The following is a 21,141-nucleotide window of genomic DNA, read 5'->3' on the forward strand; positions in this document are numbered from 1 at the left end:
GGCTGCGCAATATAACGGGTTTACCGGTATTTATCCGGTTCAGACATGAAATCGATACGTATTGCGATACGCTGATCGAAAACCGGTACTTCGACATGCATTCGGAAAACTCCGTAACACTCGGGAATCTTCGGATATTTCCGTTTTTCACACCGGAAGTCAAGTTAAGCTCGGTTTGAAGTTGTCTTCTTAATTTTGTTCAAGTGTTTCGCAATTTTTGGATCTGAATGTTTTAAATATTTACTCAATAATGACCAGTGATCTTTGCCTGACCAGGTCAAGTTGTTGTCTGAAATCTCAGGACTTTTTCTGAGAGTGGAGAAACTAGTTCAAACTAGTGACCACTGTGTTGATGTTAAAATTGTTCTTTTCCTTGTTTCATTTGTGCCAAATATTATTTATTTTGTCATGATTAGAAGTTTTTATTAAAGCTTAATCAAGCATAGTGATTTTGTTGTGTTTTTGCTTTATAAATCAAACATAAAATCGATTATAAGTAGTTTTTGGTTTTTAAAAAATCTATCGCAATATATGCTTTCGCATCGCAATATATCGCAGTATGAAAATTCACTGCAAGACCCACCCGTAACTACTACTAATACTACTACTAACTGCTAGTAACTATTCAGCTCTTCACACACGCTAGATGATTGCATACATCTTACATGTCACGGAGAGAAATCTGACGAGGATACTTACAGATTTCATTTTCCAGTGTTATAGTCAGACTTGCTCCTCGTGTAAGTGGACATTTCAAAATCGGAGCCTCTTGATGCCGTACTTGGCGGCCATCTTGAAATACGTGCACCGTGTTCTTGTTCCATGAAAGTGCCACGTGACTCCAGGTTTGATTTAAGCTTTCGTCGACATGGATAACGTCACTGGAAACAAGGACAACAAGAATGTGATAAAAAGACCAAACTCTACACTACCCGTTCATCCTAGATTAGCCTGTGTTACCCCGACAAGATCCGGGTTAGAATTTGTCTTCAGTAACCCATGCTTGTTGTAAGAGGCGCCTAACGGGATTGCGTGGTCAGGCTCGCTGACTTGGTTGACACATGCCATCATACCCCAATAGCGTAGATCGATATTCATGTTGTTGATCATTGGATTATCTGGTCCAGCCTTGATTATTTACAGACAGCCTCAAGTATAGCTGGAATATTGCTGAGTGCAGCGTTAAACATCAAACCAATCAATCAAAACTATATAAGTAAATGTTCCCGGACGCGCTCAGTACATTTTCTTCGTTTGAAGTCTGATTCAAATGACACGATGCTGTGAAATAGCCCTCGTAATTAAACCCATAAGCGAGAGAATATACGTGTGCTTCGTTATTGAAAAGATAGATTAAGATGATGACGTAACTACCAAAACAAACTTGTGTTTGATGGCGAACGTCCAGTTTATAGGAATAATATTAATTGAGCAAATGACTGACCGTTAAATGTGCTTAATGGGAATGCTAGAATTGGTCTTCAGTAACAATTTACCCATGCTTGTCGTAAGAGGTGACTAACGGTATCAGGTGGTCAGGCTCGCTGACTTGGTTGGCACATCGTATCCCTATACTGCCTATATTGCCGAGTACGGCGTAAAATTAAACTCACTCACTCACTTATCATGACTGTCGTTATACAAACTCACCTCAGTCTCTCGACATCACTTGAGACCCGAAAGTCTCTCGCAACTGGTTTCATACCTTGTAGTAGATATGTCGATAGAAGAGGCTAGGTTTATGGACAGCTGCGTTCCATGCTGAGGGTGATGTATTTCAAATTTCAGTCCATTTTTCCCGGAGTAAACGACCTTGACCCATACACTGAAGGTGAATTCGCAGACGTCTTCCTGATAGGTCGACGGCATTGCTACTGTGACAGGCCCTTGGAGCAAGATATCCGAAGCTGTACAATTAAAGAATGATGGGATAGACTGACTGACTGAGTTTGGAACAATATTCCAACAATATCACGGCGACACCAGAAATGGGAATGTACCCATGTGGAATTGAAACTTCGGCGTCGAGCCAACGCTTTAACAACTAGACTACCCCACCGCCCCTGATGGATAGAACATGTAAAGACTGGAATAGATGGGGTGAAACTATGTCAAACACAAGCCATTGAAGACTGATATAGTTCCCTGTGCCATTCTTAAGACTGACTGAGTTTAATTAACGCCGCCGCTCTGTGCCTATCAACGACAAGGAGTGTCGAACTTAGTCCATACTATGGGAACAAGACTTGAGCTTGCAAAAGCTTGACTGAGATACATTGCAGCTGATTTTCAATATAACGTTCATATATTGGGTTCCGAGAAAAATCAATAATTTATAAAGCTCGACTGGTGCTGCCTTCAACATATAACCAATATAAGTGAGACGGAGTTGAAAACATTTTTAACCAATGGTTGAAATTCACATACAAAATTACGGCAAAAAGGACAGTTTTGACATACGCCTTTGTCTGTCTCACAATCCCTGAATCATATTATTTTCCCTACAGCCTAGCCCTCCCTGCAATATTAAAGCCCTTAATGAAGCAAGTCTTGATTTACCCTCTGGTCTCCCTGGGGCTCCTTTTCATTTTTTTGGGTTACAATCAAAATTATATATATTTAGAGTGAGTGAGTTAATATTTAACGTCACATCGGCAATATCTCAGCCATATCGTGACGAGAACAATTAATTGTTATACATAGTAATTAATGGTAAAATATGAAATCCTGTCAACAAAAGGACAGTAAAATAACTAAATTATATATATATTTAGAGACTAAGCGTTAATCTAATATTGCCTAAGCATAAGAATATTCATTTATCAATGCAATGTCGTTAATGAATCAATCGTTTGATGAGGAAGTCTGCAAGGAATGAACAGTACGTACGGATGCACTCCAGCAGAAACTTGGCAGCATTTCCCTGTGTTCTCATTCCCGGGGGACAGGCCATACAAGACGCTCCACCCTCCTGTGGCTGGTATGTACCAGGGGGACAACCGGAACACGGTGACAAGCCCGTGGGTGAATAGTAGCCAGGGCCACACAGCTCTAGACATAGTCACAGAAAATACGAACTTATTATACACGTGCAATCAACGTAGGTCTACGCATGCATAATCATGTATTGGTACAGAATAAAAATATAAGGAATATATTCAATGTAATATTCATTAACCTTTATCTATGGAATCAATCCGTCTGTTCTGCTCCAAAGTGAGGTGAGGTGAGGTGAAATTGGGTTTAACGTCGTGCTTGAGAATATTTCGCTCATATGACGACGTGCATGCGTGTGTATGTATATGTGCGGCTGCTTGTATTAGCCCAGACTGAAGCTGGTTTTATAGTGCTAGCCCACTGAGATACCATGCCGCAGTGAAGCATGAATACCCAACTCAGACACATTATACTGACTCCGAGCCGACCAGTCCTTGTTGTACCCATTAATGCCGAGCGCCAGACAGGGACCAACAAGTACCATATTTTAACGTCTTTTGGTATGACGCGGTCGGGGATCAAACCCGCGACCTTCCGCTCTTCGGGCGGACACTCTAACCACTACACCACGGAGGCGGTCCTCTGCTCCAAAGTAAAAGGTATCAAACTATAGTCAGACTACCTCAACTTAAAATAAAACAAACCGACATTGCCAGGTACCAAATAGTCATTAACTCAAAAGACATCTAAAACACATAGTGTCCGCAGCAACCAAAGCTAATTGTTAGAGGCGATTAAACTGGATTCGGTTGTCAGCCTCTGCGATTTTTGTGCCATCGCATTTCGTTGTGGTGAAACGTGGCTCATATTCACAATCGTTGTTCCACACTCGTTCATTACGTACATTACGGGGAGTTGGTTAGACACATCCTCGATAATCTCCATGGTACACGTTCCGATAAATCTCCACTAGTACCCTGGATGCATCTACGGCTCGGCCTGATAATGTTATTACCTCCCTTTGCTGGCCCCGCCTTCTCACAGCCAATCAGATAAGCCGTTACAACCGAGCTTGCAGTGTCAACAATGATAACGGACGCAGCCGCGAATGGTTGCTCGCTGTGGGACTCAGACTAAGGGAAAAATCATACAGCAAAATTGACAGGTCGAACGTTCAAAAAATATGTGCAAGAACTCCTTCTACCTCTTTCAGAGTACCTCTGCAACAATTGTGTTGCCAAGTTTAATCGGTCTGATAAAAGAAGCAAAAGTGAGTTATGATAGAAGCCCAGTGATTGGTACGCTCAACTTCCCAGTGTAGACACCCGATTGGATAAAAAGCCAGCAAAGGGAGGTAATACAATCATCGGGCAGTATACTAGGGGACATTTATCGGAACCTATACCCTGGAGATTATCGAGAGTGGGTTAGACAAAGTTGACTCAATAACTCACCAACACAGTCAGTTACGTTGTTTCTCCCGTCTTTCAAGGTGGTATGACCACTCGGACAGGACACGCATGCAACAGAACCTGGTCTATCCTGGTAGGATCCTTTCTGACAAGATTCGCATAGCTTACTGGAATTGTAGAAAGTACCGCGAGGACACGCAACTGCAAAAAACATAATGGAGTGAGTGAGTTTAGTTTTACGCCGCACTCAGCAATATTCCAGCTATATGGCGGAGGTCTGTAAATAACCGAGTCTGGACCAGACAATCCAGTGATCAACAGCCTGAGCAATTGGGAACCGATGACATGTGTCAACAAGTCATCGAACCTGACCACCCGATCCCGTTGGTCGCCTCTTACGACAAGACAAGCATGGGTTACTAAAGATAAGTTCTAACCCGGATCTTCACGGGTAAAGACATAAAGGAAACAATAGACACTAAATGAAGTGTACACGTTCACACAAATTCTGGATGCTATCCTAACGGTACATTAAACTTGATAATTTATTATGATTCTTTGTGTCCCCATGCTGCTAGTCCGAAACGCATATGACGTCATGATGACGTTATAGCATTGCATGTCTGTATCGCATTACATTCTTTATTACTAAAGAAAGGTGTAGAGAAATCATTCACAATGTTTTGCACGAACGTATTATTCATTGTTATTCAACTTCATATAATACATTCATGATATATCGATAACTTCTAAATATAAACTTCATAATAACTAACAGGTTACATAATTTATGAAACGTCTTGAGTAACGTCTAGATAAAACCATTTGCTTTAAGTTTTTTTATCTGTTACTAACTCGGGAAAATATCATTTTGGTGACTCAATGTTTCGAGGTAACCACGCAGTGACGTCTTTCAAGGTTCCGACGCTACTCCCATTAAATTTGGTCGTGAACAATACGCAACCTTCCCTAACTTTATATGTTGTTTTCTATTAGGCTATTAGGCTATGAATCGCGGCTACAGAAGTTCATATTAGCAACAGATCTGTGAAATATTCACCTTCATTTCTATTCTCTCCTATTCTTCGAGTCTTCTTCAGAATGTTAATGTTTCTTAGAATGTTTGTGTTTACCCGTATACACATCTCTATGGAATGATACACGTTAGTCTACTGACGTCTCCTCACATTTTATAACGATTTGAAACCTGTTTACAATGGTCGTGTAAATAGAAACTTTCTTTCGTCATTGAGTAATGTGCCAATGAGTGAGTGAGAGAGTCTAGTTTTACGCCGCTTTTAGCAATATTCCAGTAATATCACAGCGTGGGGACACCAGAAATTCAGACATTAGACCCATACGATGAATCGAACCCGGGTCTTCGGCGTGACGAGTGAACCCTTTAACCACTAGGCTACCCCATCGCCCCGGGTAATTTGCTAAGGGCAGACTGATTGTTCAACTTGACAGAAATGTTGATATCAGAACAAGCAGTTATTGGATGTTAACTCTGAACAAGTGGTCAGCTTATAAAAAGGTTCAAAACACAGTGTCATTATACAATTACCTGCGGTAAAATCAACTCAATAATACGACTGGCGACCTTGTATGTAATTTCAATAAATGGATATGTTTCTCTGTTCAGTACTGCATCATTGAACTAGTTATATGGTATTGTTTGCATAAGTACTCTTAATACATTCCTTGTGTTGCTGTAAATGAAAGCACTATCATCTTGACATGTCCAAAGTGATAGTTACTTTGTAATAGGACATATAAAAATGGAATTGAATGAGATGTGTACAGTATTTCTGTAATATCACGTTTCAATCACAATGCGGTGTAAACCCACACTGACACTGCTCTTAAAATTGTTTTCACTTTGGTGAAAGCCACGGACGTAAATATGGTGCTGAAAAGCGAAAGATTATATCGGAGTGAATATGGGATTCAAACACATCATTGGATCCTGATAAGGTAAAGGGGCCTTGCTCTGCGCAGAGATTACACTAAGGAATATTGGCCATCCCACTCAAGTGAATGAAATACATACCACAGGCATTTTTGGATTTGCGGGCTCTCACAAAACCTTCGTTGCATACGGGCGTGGGTGTCCTCTTCCTCACCGTTACTGGACGTATCTTCTGGCCGGCCACAGAGAAAGTCCCGTTATTCTTGATGGCTGTTGCAATCTTCCCTAACTTCGCTATAGTCTTCGCGGCTACTTGTTCAGCTGATGCCAGCGGTGACGTTTCAGACATCAGATTGATCTCAAATACGATGAAGTTTATGGAAGCTCCACGGCGGACTCTTCCAAACATTTCTTCAATACCTCGCCTCTTTCTCGTGCTCCCACACGTTACCTTCACATTCTTAACTGTGCAGTGCTTTCCGCTGCATAGGTTATTGTTCTTCAACATATCGATGAAGTTCGTCTTCACTTCCTCTTCAGCGTCTTTGCATGGACCTTTGAAGATGTAGGCAGCGGGTAGCGTCTGACCCCATCCTGGTACTGTTGCTGTGTACAATGATAAATGAACGCTGTTGACACCAGCAATAATGTGCTAGTTACATAAATATCTGAGAGGGTTTAGAAACCGTTCTGCATTAAAGTCAATTTACCACCGTCTCGTTTCAAAAGTTTGTATTTCGATCAGACGTATTTCATAGTGCTTTATTGCTTTTGACTGTGAATCGTTTACATTCAATAATCGTGAACTTATATTTTAAAATAACTCATTTGAAGGTTTGCAGAAGCTGGAACGTGTTCGTGGTTTCAAATTTCACTGAACTAGCCTTATGGCGAGGTGTTAAAATTGAACGTTGCGTCGGAAGTACTTCAGCCACATAGCAACAAGACCAAGTTTAGATAACTTTTTGGGTGAATAATAACACAGGTTAAATATTCCCCATGGGTACATTGTGAGAAGTTCATTTTGACTTCCCCTGCTGAGATAATTGTAGACTGGGATGTCCAATCTGCTACAAGCGGCATGCAACCACACTCACTTACTCCCCGATGACTTACGTTCACAGCCAGGCACGTTGTCTGAAGTCCACTTCCCACTGCTTATCGGGCAGATGTAATACTTCTCAAACTCTCCTGGGACGTCATACCCTTTCTGGCAGAGGACAGAGCACATCTGACCCCCCAACCACTTGTCACAAGCCACAGCTCCGTGTGAAGGAGCACTCAGTTTCGGACATTTAGGCACTGACATTAAAATGACGGTAGGATTATTACAATATGGAGAGAAAGAAAAGAAGGAATTTCAAATTAATCTGTTATATTTGGAATACTGAGTTCCAAAAAACGCACTAGGACATTATTCAACGTGTGCAAATGTCTCAAATACCGGATTGGAATGAACATATTTGGTTCGATTATGCAAAGGGTACTTTGTAGAACATTTCAAACAAGTTATGTCAGGGACAATTTTTGGGTCAGTGAAATAATGCACGGAACAAATATGTATATATCTCGGTCTGAGTGAAACGTCGAAGCATTACTTCGCTTCATGTTTTGACCCTGTTTACTAAAATATTTCATTTCTGAAAGCAGAAAGGAAGGGGTGTTTACGGCGTTTGATTTAATGTTATTTCACATTTCAGTAAACTAGGTCGACGAACATGAACCCAAGAACTCCTGAGAAGTTTATATACAATGTATTGCCTGTATGTAGTACCTTCACAATATGGCTTGGGCCTTGGTGGTGTGTTTTTCTGTCCCCAGTCCCAGAAAGTCCCAGTCTTTCCCGTATCCAATGACGTGCATGTGATGTAGCTGCTGCCCTTAAGGGGGATGTCCATACCGCACTCGAGCTTACACTTAGTACCTTCAGCAAACGGGGGAACGCAACCAGGGAGCTTCATGTGCTCATCATCTAGTGATGGAGGCTCACACTCAACACCTGAACAATCAAAAGAATGTTTGACCCACCTTGTAACGTCATGTCAGTTATAAAAGGGCGTAGTAGTCAGCACATTATATTGGCCAGGACCATGAGAGATTATTTGCGGATGAGATATAGTTTGTGGATCGCAATCACCTGTCCCAAAGCTTTCAAGATTGACTGTTCCTTTTTGCTCAAGACATATACGACAATTGGACTGTTAATTAGAAGTATTTGCTTGTTTATTGTTGGTGGGGTTATTCTTTGCAATGAACACATATAATGTGAAGTTTTCAGGATGAACACTGCTCAGAACGTTTACCCCAATATATCCACAGTACACTGGCAAATCCTGTCTTAATATCTACTCATTACTATTATTGAGCAAATTTGTCATATCTGTCATATGTGTTTCTTGATACTGTCAACTAGTTATATTAATGAACTATTTTCAAAAGAACATTTGCTGATGTGTACAGTAACGAGTAAGAATGAAACTATTGTTTGTATAATCCTTACTTACGTTCTACTTTGACCACAAAACTACAAGGTTCAGCTTCATTTCCTTCCCAATCTTGGACTTTGAACTTGACGATGTGCGTCCCAACAGCAAACATTCCCCCGGTGACAGTCACACCAGATGACGCTTGTACACTCCTGACTCTGATAGAGTTGTCGGTGACGATGAGTTTGGGCCACAACACCGAGGTGAGGTTGGTGCCGGGACTTTCCGACTGGTGAATTGTCTGGGTGGGACAGTTGGTGAACATGGGTGGTTCTGTATCTGATGATCAAAATAAAATATATTTCAGTCGATCTGAACCCTTATGAAGCAAATGTAGTGGAGGATTTGATTATGGTTATGAATATTTGATAATGTTTTGCTTTGTTTATTTGTTGTTTAACGCCGCACTCATCAATATTCCAGCTATATGGCTTATGGCGGCGGTGTATAACGTCTATGATAGTGGAACTGAAATCCGGGGTTCAGTTTAATGCTCTGCGCACCATCGCTGTGTTGTGTGCAATGGAAGAAGATGGCAGTTTGGCGTTTAGCCCCCAAACCCTCATTTCGCCCTGAATGAAGTAACCATTCCATGTATAGAGGGTCACACGGCCTCGCGTTTGTTGTCTCTTATTTGCACTGAAACTGTATGTTTTGCGTATCTCACAGTCAATATAGGTGACTATATTATGTATTTTACCAAATAGATTGCCAATAATATCTCTGTTATTTTTTTCAAGAGGGGTTTTAGCTGCTAGTCCATTGAGACCGAAGGAAATTGGATTAGGAAATGCATAACCCATTGACCACGATTTGATATACCTTTACACTGGAAGTTGGTCACTGTCCACTTCACTGAGTGCGTGCAGCGAGCCATTAGGCCTTTGGACGCTGACCAGCCGTTCTCGGTATCACATTGCAATAAACACACGCTCCCGAAACTGTTGCCCTTGTCGCACTTGAAGGGAAGTGCATGGGCTGGCGGCGTTAGGCTGCCACAATCATGAGCTGGAAATAATAATGGCATAAGTCATTACAGATGCAATCCGCGTGTTTCGATAAGGATGTACTCAATAACTGCCTGGGTTAGTGTAAACTGAGTCAAATAGTACGTCTAATTCAATGGGATAAACGTTAGTGCACACACAAATGAGCCATAAATGTGTTGTGTCAAATGTATTCTCAAAGCTTTTGTGTTCATTCAGGCTGTTTTCAAATTTACCTTCACAATTTGGAGGATGGCCACTCCAGAACTGCATTTGTAGACACGTGATCCGTGGTGTGCCAATCATCGAGTAGCCTTTTTGACAACTGAATGTACACACGTCGCCATGCTTGTTGCCTTCACAATTTATGCGGCCATTGGCTGGACTACGAAGCATTGGGCATCTGAGCACTGCAGAAAAAACCCGATTAACTTTACTTGAAAGAAATGTATCATAGTTACCAATTACGAAGTCAATTCCAAAACGTGTTTGTCCTTGTTTTTGTCTAACTTCTCACTGAGCAATATTTCAGTCGGTAAATAATCGCGTCAGGGCGGATAACCGAGTGATTCATAATATATGTATCTATCTACGCATTTGTATATGATGACCGGATCGTCACGTGTCTCAATGAAAAACAGCAATTAAACATACATGTATTTATCTAACACATGGTTTTACATTTATCCATGGGCAGATAATGATCAGCAGACAAGCCAATGCTGGCTTATGTTAAAGCCCCTGAGCAGCACAGAAGGTTAAAGTCAACAGTTTCAAAAAAGACATAAAAGACATATAGTCGGGGTCTTTATATTACGAAAAAAAGAAAAATTCAAATAAATAAATAAAGAAACCAACAAAAAACACGACATCATGCATGCCCAACGCAGATTATTCAGTATATGTTTGATAATTAGTTATACATAATAATAATATAAGTAATCGAACTTAATGCAACCTCTTTCATCCTGAATTCGTTGCAAGCAGAGGCTACACAAACAACTGACTGCATTCCATGTTTCTGTTCAGAGATGTCCTTATCCTTAGGTTAGGCTACCGGAACTGCATTACCTTTAACTTTGAACTTCATGTGACACTTTCGTTTGATGTTGTAGTGATCTCTCATCATGTACACTACTTTGTGTGTCCCTTCGCCGAAACTACTGCCGGATTCTTTAGCTGTCGTCATCTGAACCCTGCAATATATTAAAACGTCTATGAATAATTGTTCTGTTAAATAAAAATCTTTCAACGGATTTGTGTAATAAGAATAAGATCAGGACGAACCGTAACATTTAACCGAATATTTCTACAGATTCTACGGAGATAATCTGTGAAATACACTAAACACCAATACAATGAACAATAATGAAGTACAGAAATAAATAAGTTATACATATTACCCTAGCTGCCGTAGTAGTTGCAGTTCATTAAAAACCTTTCGCCCTAATTACGGCATGTATTGTTGATTAAAGCGTTGGCTCGTCACACCGAAGACCCGGGTTCGATTCCCCACAGAAGTGTAATGTGTGAAGCCCATTTCTGGTGTCGTGATATTGTCCTTAAGCCATATTCACTCACTCACTCACTAACTAACGAGAGATTAACTATTAATGTAATCGGTCAAAGTATCATATTCTCAGTCGTGTATCATTTTCTCTTTTATCTGTACTTGTAAAAATTAAAAGGGAATCTTCGTCAACACACGTTGTAACCTTGAACGTTTTTTCAGGAGTTCTCAAACTTTTTACTTCTACTTAAAAATTCAAATCAGGGTAATAAATCAAACATTACATTCGTTTCAGTTTGATATCAAGTTTACGGTCCTCGTTAATTAAATCAATCCTCGGGTAAATTCAAGTTATTTTTTCAGGAAATAAACTCGATATGAAATTGTAGCTCGAGTAAGATCCTATTAATCCGACATTTAACGTCGCCCACGCTCTCATGAATTAATTACATTCATGTTCCATGTCATGTTCTCCGGTCCTTATTTTCAATATCCTCTGTGGACTACATGTGTGCCCCAGGTTATCGTATCCATTTCTACAATGTAACGTCTCTCACGTTCTCCATGCCTTGTTTCTAATTCTTACCAGTAACGTCTCCCACGTGTTACATGCCTTGTTATCCAATCCATACCAGTAACGTCTCCCACGTGCTCCATGCGTGCTCCATGCCTTGTTATCCAATCCATACCAGTAATGTCTCCCACGTGTTACATGCCTTGTTATCCAATCCCTACCAGTAACGTCTCCCACGTGTTACATGCCTTGTTATCCAATCCATACCAGTAACGTCTCCCACGTGTTACATGCCTTGTTATCCAATCCATACCAGTAACGTCTCCCACGTGTTACATGCCTTGTTATCCAATCCCTACCAGTAACGTCTCCCACGTGTTACATGCCTTGTTATCCAATCCATACCAGTAACGTCTCCCACGTGTTACATGCCTTGTTATCCAATCCCTACCAGTAACGTCTCCCCACGTGTTACATGCCTTGTTATCAATCCCTACCAGTAACGTCTCCCACGTGTTACATGCCTTGTTATCCAATCCCTACCAGTAACGTCTCCCACGTGTTACATGCCTTGTTATCCAATCCATACCAGTAACGTCTCCCCCACGTGTTACATGCCTTGTTATCCAATCCATACCAGTAACGTCTCCCACGTGTTACATGCCTTGTTATCCAATCCATACCAGTAACGCCTCCCACGTGTTACATGCCTTGTTATCCAATCCATACCAGTAACGTCTCCCACTCGTTTCATGCCTTGTTATCCAATCCATACCAGTAACGTCTCTCCACGTGTTACATGCCTTGTTATCCAATCCATACCAGTAACGTCTCCCACGTGTTACATGCCTTGTTATCCAATCCCTACCAGTAACGTCTCCCACGTGTTACATGCCTTGTTATCCAATTCTTACCAGTAACGTCTCCCACGTGTTACATGCCTTGTTATCCAATCCATACCAGTAACGTCTCCCACGTGTTACATGCCTTGTTATCCAATCCATACCAGTAACGTCTCCCACGTGCTCCATGCGTGCCCCATGCCTTGTTATCTAATCCTTACCAGTAACGTCTCCCACGTGTTACATGCCTTGTTAACTAATTCTTACCAGTAACGTCTCCCACTCGTTTCATGCCTTGTTAACTAACCAGTAACGTTTCCCACGTGTTCCATTCTTGCCCCATGCCTGATTATCCAGTCTATTCCAGTAACGTCTCCAACGTGTTTCTTGCTTGCCCCATGCCTGGTTATCAAATATATATGAGTAACGTCTCCCACGTGTTTCTTGCTTGCCCCATGCCTGGTTATCCAATCTATACCAGTAATGTCTCCCACGTGTTACATGCGTGATCCTTGTGATGCTATACAATCCATACCTGAAACGTCTTCAACGTACGTGTCACGTGACATTTTACATATCTATACCTGTAACGTTTCCCTCGTACAACAGGCTCGCCCCATGTCACAATGGCGGTGTCCTGACCAGGGTCGGCGATGTAGGTACTCTCAACCCTTGGACATCTGATGGTGGGGCGGTAGAATTTCATGTGCCAAAAGTCTTGAAAATGAAAATATTGGTAAATAAGAGTTTTTCAATTTGACTAAAACATTTCTAAAAAAAATTAATTTATCAAAAAAACATCTTTTACGGAGTTGAGGAACTATATCTGATAATATGTAATTTATTTCAATGTGACATAGGGCTTAAGTTAGTTTTCTTCTGTTTGAGGTAGGCTCTTAAAACCATTTAGTATATTTACGCGACTGAAATATTGTAACTGAAACCATATCATCATTCAGAGGAAACATGATAATGATGATGTATGATTACAAGAATCTAAACGGTTTGACAAGTTTAGAAAGAATAGTTTTGTGTAAATAAGAGAGGTGGTTGGCAAACGCTTACGTTTATTCCTCCGATGACAGCCGTAGCATGCCCATGTCACTGAAAAGACGAATGACTATTGTGAGAATATGACTGAACATCCATAAAGAATCATAGTTAATGAAATTTTATGTTTTAATATATAAGTTAATATACTCATGTCAAAATGATGATTTCGTGTGTAATGCTATACCTCTATAAACCGGACACCGTGAAACCGAAAAATTCGCAGGATTACTGTTATGAAAGTGATCTGTTGTCGGAGATTTCCTGTTGATATAGAAACGGGTTTTGTCGCTTAAATAAATATACCAATTTCCGCGGGGGATGCGTCACTCTGGAAATTTCCGTTGAACATTCATATGATTTTCACAGCTATTTTGCTCTTCACAGCAAAAGGAGTGTTTCTGTGGATGTTCAAAACTCTGTATTCTTGTGTACTGTCGTTTAATGTTGTATTAAGGCGATATCCCTGCGGGCGGATTCCTCGAATGAAATAACTGCCACTGATGGCAATATTCCAGCCATATAATAATGGCCTGTAATTAATCGAATTTGGACCAGACAACCCAGTGATGAAATTAACACTGTATAGATACGATGAAACGCATATCAATCAAATAATCGGGCAGGACCACCCGATCCCTTTTGAAGTTTTATTAGACCAGCATATTACTGAATATTGGGGCCGGCGGGGTAGTCTAGTGGTTAAAGCGTTCGTTCGTCACGCCGAAGTCCCGGGTTCGATTTCCCACATGGGAAAAATGTGTGAAGCCCATTTCTGGTGTCCCGCGACGTGATATTGCTAGAATATTGCTAAAAGCGGCGTAATACTAAACTCACTCACTCCATGATTTTCGTTAAACGCAACAAATGACATCGGCTGATCAAAGCTCATTGACTTAGTTGATGCATGTTATCGTATTCCAGTTGCGTAGATCAAAGCTCATGATATCAATCACAGGATTGACTCAGTTCAGACTCAGTTATTTTCATCCATCGCAAACTGGAATGTTACTGAGTGCGGCTTTAGACAACAAAACAAAACAACCCAAACAAACACACTTACCTATTTTAAGAAGAACATTTATATTGAGTGAGTGAGTGAGTGAGTGAGTGAGTGAGCTTAGTTTAGTTTTACGCTGCACTCATCAATATTCCAGCTATATGCCGGCGGTTCTGTAAATAATCGAGTCTGGACCAGACAATCCAGTGATCAACAGCATGAACATCAATCTACGCAACTGGGATACGATGACATGTGTCAACTCAGTCAGCGAGCCTGACCACCCGATCCCGTTAGTCTCCTCTTACGACAAGCATGGGTTACTGAAGATCAATTCTAGCCCGGATCTTCACAGGTAGACCATTTATAACAAATACCTTCCACTTCATACAATCTGCAAAGTCCTCTACAGACGATTCCCTTTATGTGGATGTGTACCTAGCAGGAACATCCGTTTGAATGTCAGATTTACAGGTCAGTGTATGTTCATGACGTTGTTAGCACTTTTAATAGGTGTGTATGCACAAAGGTTGCCTTAACCCAGATGTCATATCACAGAGTTATAAGCGTAACCTGTTTACAAAGGTGTTTGATTCATATATTGTCGTCGTAAGACACTGCGCTATTGGGATATTAAGTTGGAGGGGAACCACCCGTAAAGGAAGGTAACAACTCCTGGTAAACAAAGCCAAAGTCTGGTAGCAGAAACAATTTTATTGACAGGGACCCTAATCTAATACATCAGACATGCAAAAATTTCTAATATCATTCCGTTAAATGTATAATTTTTCTCTCCCGTCGTTACATCTCTCAATCTCAGATCTTGTTTTTAGGATTCATCGTATTCAATCCAGCTTTCAAGTCTAACCATTGATTTCATTAATCATTCATTCAACATCTTTTGTACATTGCCGATAGTATTACGTGTAAAGTATTCGCTCTCTTGATTCAGCTACTGAGTGGTTTTCCTTTGCAAATGTGTAGTCTTGTCAGATGACTTAGTGATTAACCAAAGTCTTGAGTTAGAAGTTTTCAGACAAGTGTAGTCAGTCCTCTACATGTCTTTGCTGGGGTTGATAAATCACCGAGCCTCTGTCATCCTTTGTACCACTGTGTGAGAGGGAGGTCGGAAATGGGTTTGGGTCGAGATAAATAGAATGAATTCTTTATTATGAATTAAAAACTTCTTAAATTTGATTTGACGCTATACGAATGTAGTGCAAGAGTGAGTGAGTTGGGTTTTACGCCGCTTTTAGCAATATTCCAGCAATATCACTGCGTGGAACATCAGAAATGGGCTTCACAAAGTGTGCCCATATGGGGAATCGAACCCGGGTCTTCGGCGTGACGAGCGAACGCCTTAACCACTAGGCTACCCTACCGCCCCTGTAGTGCAGGAGAGCGCAGAACACGACTCAGGTATACATGTCGTGAAGAAATATGATCAAGAAATATAGATATAAACATCGGTGATTACAGAGGTAACGGAAAGCACGTCTAATTGTATAAGGAATGGGAGTGTGGCTACAGTGTATGCAACATGGTGGATTGGAAACTGAGGTTTAAAATTAGAAACTGTCTGGACAACAATTGGAAGGGATAACGGTTTGACGCTGTCATTTTTTTTTCTCAATAGCACCGGGCGGTGGGGTAGCCTAGTGGTTAAAGCATTCGCTCGTCACGCCAAAGACCCGGGTTTGATTCCCTACATGGGTACTATGTATGGATTCCATTTGCTTATTCCCTCGCCGATATTGATGGAATGTTGCTAAAAGCGGCTCAAACCTACTCTCATTCACTTTCTTAGAACACATTAAGGTGAAGGGCACTTGTTCCATTCTGCACTTGTTCGCAGATGTTACAAGATTTCAAGTACAATTGTGTGTTCGATTCACGAACGTTTTGCTGTCGGTTCGAAAATATTTTTTCAGGATACATCGAATAGGTTTTTACGTTCCCAAGTCCTAAAAACACAGTCACGGTATAGAAAAATACATGCCCTAGCAGAGAAATCAAAGCTTTGAGTGAATTTAACGAAGGTTTGAACGATTGCTTACCAAATGCGAAGAACAGGACGCCACGTAAGAGCATGTTTCTCAGGTCCTGTTTGCAGGCGGTCTCTTTTCGTGTAAGGAATTTAATAACAAAATTTTACTAGTATCAAATAACTGAGTCTGATTGTAAATTCTGAGGTGACCCAAACAAACTATTCTGTGTAGAAATATACAGACCAATGAACAATCTACAATTACAGTAATGTTATGTTACACGAAACAAATCCGTTATAACACTCTTAATATACATCAACACGAGCTGCATGTAGCATAAATGCAGAGCTCCCGAAGTAAAATGTGGGTCTCCTTCATCAAATTACAATCTGGAAGGTCATTATAGTTTCAGGGTACGTGTTTAACTAAAACATATATTTTTTATTGCACGGTCTCGGCAGGTCCAACCCTGGATCACAGTGAGGTGTTGGCATTTCTACAAAACATATGGGTATCTTATTTATCAAACTTCCAAAACCGTCATACGACTCGTGATAAGAAACTGTTCGATCAAGGTTACAACACTCATTGCCTTAGTAAAGCTGTTGAAATATTTTGCGGTAGTCATATCGATAACGTTTCCAAAATGGACACGTCAGTGACACACACGTGAACCATGCATTTATTATGAGGAACGTTTCAGAGAATATCCTTACTCCTTCATCATTCACCTGATTAAGGAGTAAGGATATACTCTCGAAACGTTGTGTTCCTCATAACAACGAAGTTGACATATATCCTTACTCCTTCATCATTCACCTGATTGAGGAGTAAGGATATACTTCGAAACCTCATGTTCCTCATAATAAAAAGTTGACATCCATAAAAAAAACTCTCTTCTTCACCTGATTGAGGAGTAAGGTATCGAAACTTCTAACAATGGCATTCAAAAGACCTGATACTTTAAAGGATATACTTCGTGTTTCATAATAAAAATTTGAACGACAGCGTGTATCACTTTAAATGGCAGTAACACTTTCAACGGTTTTTTTCGAGAGGTTTCAACCGAAATATAATGAAAAACAGAATGTTTCATCCTGAATCCATCTTGCGAATGTATTACCAATTGATATTTGTCCAAGGTTACAACACTGTGCTTGTGAAACAGATCCTGGGTACCATTGTACAAAGCCACCTCAGCGCATCTGATCGTAACTCCCATACCTCAAGAATATATTTACAACAGTCGTAGCCCTAAGGCTACTTTGTACAACGGCACCCTGTTGACGAGTGTCGTTAGTAACGGATAGCTTTCCGTTTCATAATTTAAAAAATACGTACGTCACAATAATGGTTTGTCTGCTTCAGGTTCGAGGATATATATCAGGTTCGAGGATATCTCGCCGTCATACAGTTTAAAATTGATGTACAGCATCAAATGACATATCTATCATCACCACCCTACCAACATACCACTAACATAAAATCTTACAAATTTATGTTAAACTGTCAAGCGGTGGTAAAGGGTCTCTTCACTGATAAAGACTGTTAGAGAACAAGGAACCTGATATGGAAAATCAAACACATGTCGGCTTAGTAGCCGAGTCTTCATCGGGAATGTCATGTTCTTTCGGCGAGAAGCCGAATCGACGTAGAATTCCTTGATGATAAGAAAAACAGGGGGAACACCATCCGTTACATTTCCCATGCATCAGCGAGTGGTTGGACGAGAATATAGTGTCAACATTTCCCGCGAGGGTGCTTTGACTGCTTACTTTGAAACTAGTTCCTTCCAGATTTACTTGCACCGTGCCGCAGTCTGCTCCGGCGTCTGAACTGCAGCCCATAGTACGCCCGTAAGGACCTGGTTTACACGACCATTCAGCAAAGGTGTGGACCTGCTCAATTTGAAGATTGTCCAAGTCAATCTTGATCTTGGTGAAGTTTGTTCGTCCGCAGTAGGAGCCGTAGCATCCTGTTGGCATCACTGAGTAGTTGTCTTCCTGGAAGCTGACGAAGTGTCCAGGAGTATCAGATGACATGTCATGGCAGTAGATCTTCACCCTGGCGTTGTTGTACTTCTCCAAGACAATCCAGTATTCTCCATCATCGTAGGCGTTGTTGCAAGTCTTCACCTGGCTGCAGTCTGTGACCAACACACAAGAGAAGTCCGTCCACGACCCATCCGACTGGCAGACGCGCCTTCCCCGTGGACTAAATGGGGGATCACATACATACTTCACCTCCTCCCCGATCTCCCACACCATCTGACTCTGGGCGTTCTGAAAGCATACAACACATCTCATGTCACATCAGCCCATCTCAGTGCTGAACGAAATTTGTTGGGTCTACGAATTATTATCCTCCGCAACGCGTTTTGCTGGGGAATTACTTTGGATTCCGTCCGTGCTAGCATTGGGGAATTGAGGTATTCTAGCTGCTCGTCCAGAGACAAAGAGTTAATTTCTACTTGTGAGGTTAACTCCTGATGACAACAATATATGCTGTATATTTCACATCAACTGTTTAAGAGCTTCTAGTTCTAAAAATAATATTTCAAAATTAACTGGTAAAACATGGATAGTTCGATAACCATCGTGTACGGACTGTACTTGTACTGTAACTCAATTTTCCCGCCTTGCGGTTGCGCAGAACCACTGCAATCCAGCGTGATAGCTCGTAAATGGATATAAGCAACTTCCAACTTCACACATACAGTTATATTAAGAGCGTAATGTACCAAGAAATTATTTGCTTTCATCTAAAACTATCGTTATAGGCATTTATACGTACTTTCCATGAAGTTAGGTTGATGATAAAAATTGTCAGAACTGTCCGCCATTTTCTATAACTTTCAACTAGCGATGTGAGACATAAGTTTCTGTTTCTGTTACTGTGTCAGTTTGATATGTATTCCATATTGTGTACGATTTAAGTTGTTTATGTGTGTGACATGGTAATATATGTCTTCCTACTTGGGCTATGCGTGGTCTCTAATTTTACTCAAAAGTCACACATACGCCTGTCGCTGTTTTGTAATGATATCAATATCTTGCTAACTTTTCGTATTCTTACATTACATTTCTTACATTTCGTAATCTTTAAGGCATTGAAGATGTATCTAGGTGTTGATAAGAAAAATAAATGCATGAAGTGTTTCTAAACAATTATTTTGTCTCTATCAGTATTATTGTCTATTTTCAGAAAATGCCACCGAAGCGCCCAAAACGACAAAAGCCATTATCAACAAGAAAGATATGTCCTGCTGATATTTTGTTTAATATTTTTTTGCAAATTTGACCGCTATATGACCTTTTATAAACACCGGTATTTCCCCAAACTTTTCTTCTCATAAACCGCAACTGTTATTAGACAAATTACAAATTAAGTAAAGATTCCCATTAATGATAATATTTTCACTACTCTGATTAGACCAATTCGAGTCAACGTTTAAAGTCTGCCATATGTCACATAGAAATATATCATGTATCAAGTCTGAATTCTTTTGGTAGTTAAAAACATGAAAATATTTTACCAGTATTGGCATATTTGTATTTTTGTTTTGTCGATTCTCTTCCAGTTGTGACAAAAAAAAAGCGGAATTGAGTTACAATGAAGGTAAGATCGAAGGTAAGATATGAAGAATTTGTTACTAAGTAACATGTAATAGTTATCAGAAAGTATTCATGGAATTTTCTTTTTCGTTTCAGAATGCTGATCAAGTGTAAATGAATATGACATTTCCTCAAATATTTGTTTAATTTGTCTTGATAATTGTTAATTGTACATTAATCATTGATGTTCAACATTTCAAGTGATCACATTAACTGTTTAGTACTTCACTGAATCATTCATTTCCAGAAGAAATAATAATGTTGAAAGCTTTTTAGCCAAATGGTTTCCTCTGATCCCTGATTTTAACCCTGAATGACTATTAAACAAAAACATATCACTGATATTGATATTCAATGTACAAAGTGTACTATATCGCTATTGTGCCCACTAGCAGCTATGTGCACATATTCCTCTATATGCGGGGCGGTGGGTTAGCCTAATGGTTAAATCGTTGGCTCGTCACGCCGAAGACCCGGGTTCGAATCCCCACATGGGTACAATGTGTTAAGCCCATTTCTGGTGTCCCCCGCCGTGATGTTGCTGGAATATTGCTAAAAGCGGCGTAAAACCAAACTCAGTCAGTCAGTCAGTCCTCTATATACTTGTTCTCATCATGTTTTTATACTCATCACATTGGGAACAATAAAAAACCAAAAACAAAAACAAAAAAACAACAAGTCAATCAATGTTCTAGAAGTGGGTGTGATCCTAGTAGGTTCGGTAATGAGCTGTTTCAACCCGTAAATTGCCTTTAAGGTTTCGATTTTATGATTATTTTCATTTAGGATATCAAGGTTAAAATCACCCGCTATAATAGTTTGCATATTTAAGGACATGGCATTGCATATTAATTGGTCTATTAACTCCCAGTAGGCTTTGCTTTTATCTG

The 21,141-nt window shown here is 40.4% G+C and overlaps 1 protein-coding gene across 1 annotated transcript; it reads right to left on the reverse strand.

Annotated features, from left to right (window-relative positions):
• Positions 1-18,214: 18,214 nt before the first annotated feature.
• LOC124265292 (A disintegrin and metalloproteinase with thrombospondin motifs 9-like) lies at positions 18,215-20,184 on the reverse strand. The gene is made up of 2 exons (XM_046700081.1): positions 20,173-20,184; positions 18,215-18,919 (listed from the first exon to the last, which is right to left on the reverse strand). Exons 1-2 carry the CDS (start codon positions 20,182-20,184, stop codon positions 18,215-18,217), a joined length of 717 nt encoding a protein of 238 aa, XP_046556037.1.
• Positions 20,185-21,141: the final 957 nt, after the last annotated feature.

Source organism: Haliotis rubra, unplaced genomic scaffold (assembly GCF_003918875.1).
Source record: "Haliotis rubra isolate DU_JTF1 unplaced genomic scaffold, ASM391887v1 Scf97, whole genome shotgun sequence".
Taxonomy (NCBI): domain Eukaryota; kingdom Metazoa; phylum Mollusca; class Gastropoda; order Lepetellida; family Haliotidae; genus Haliotis; species Haliotis rubra.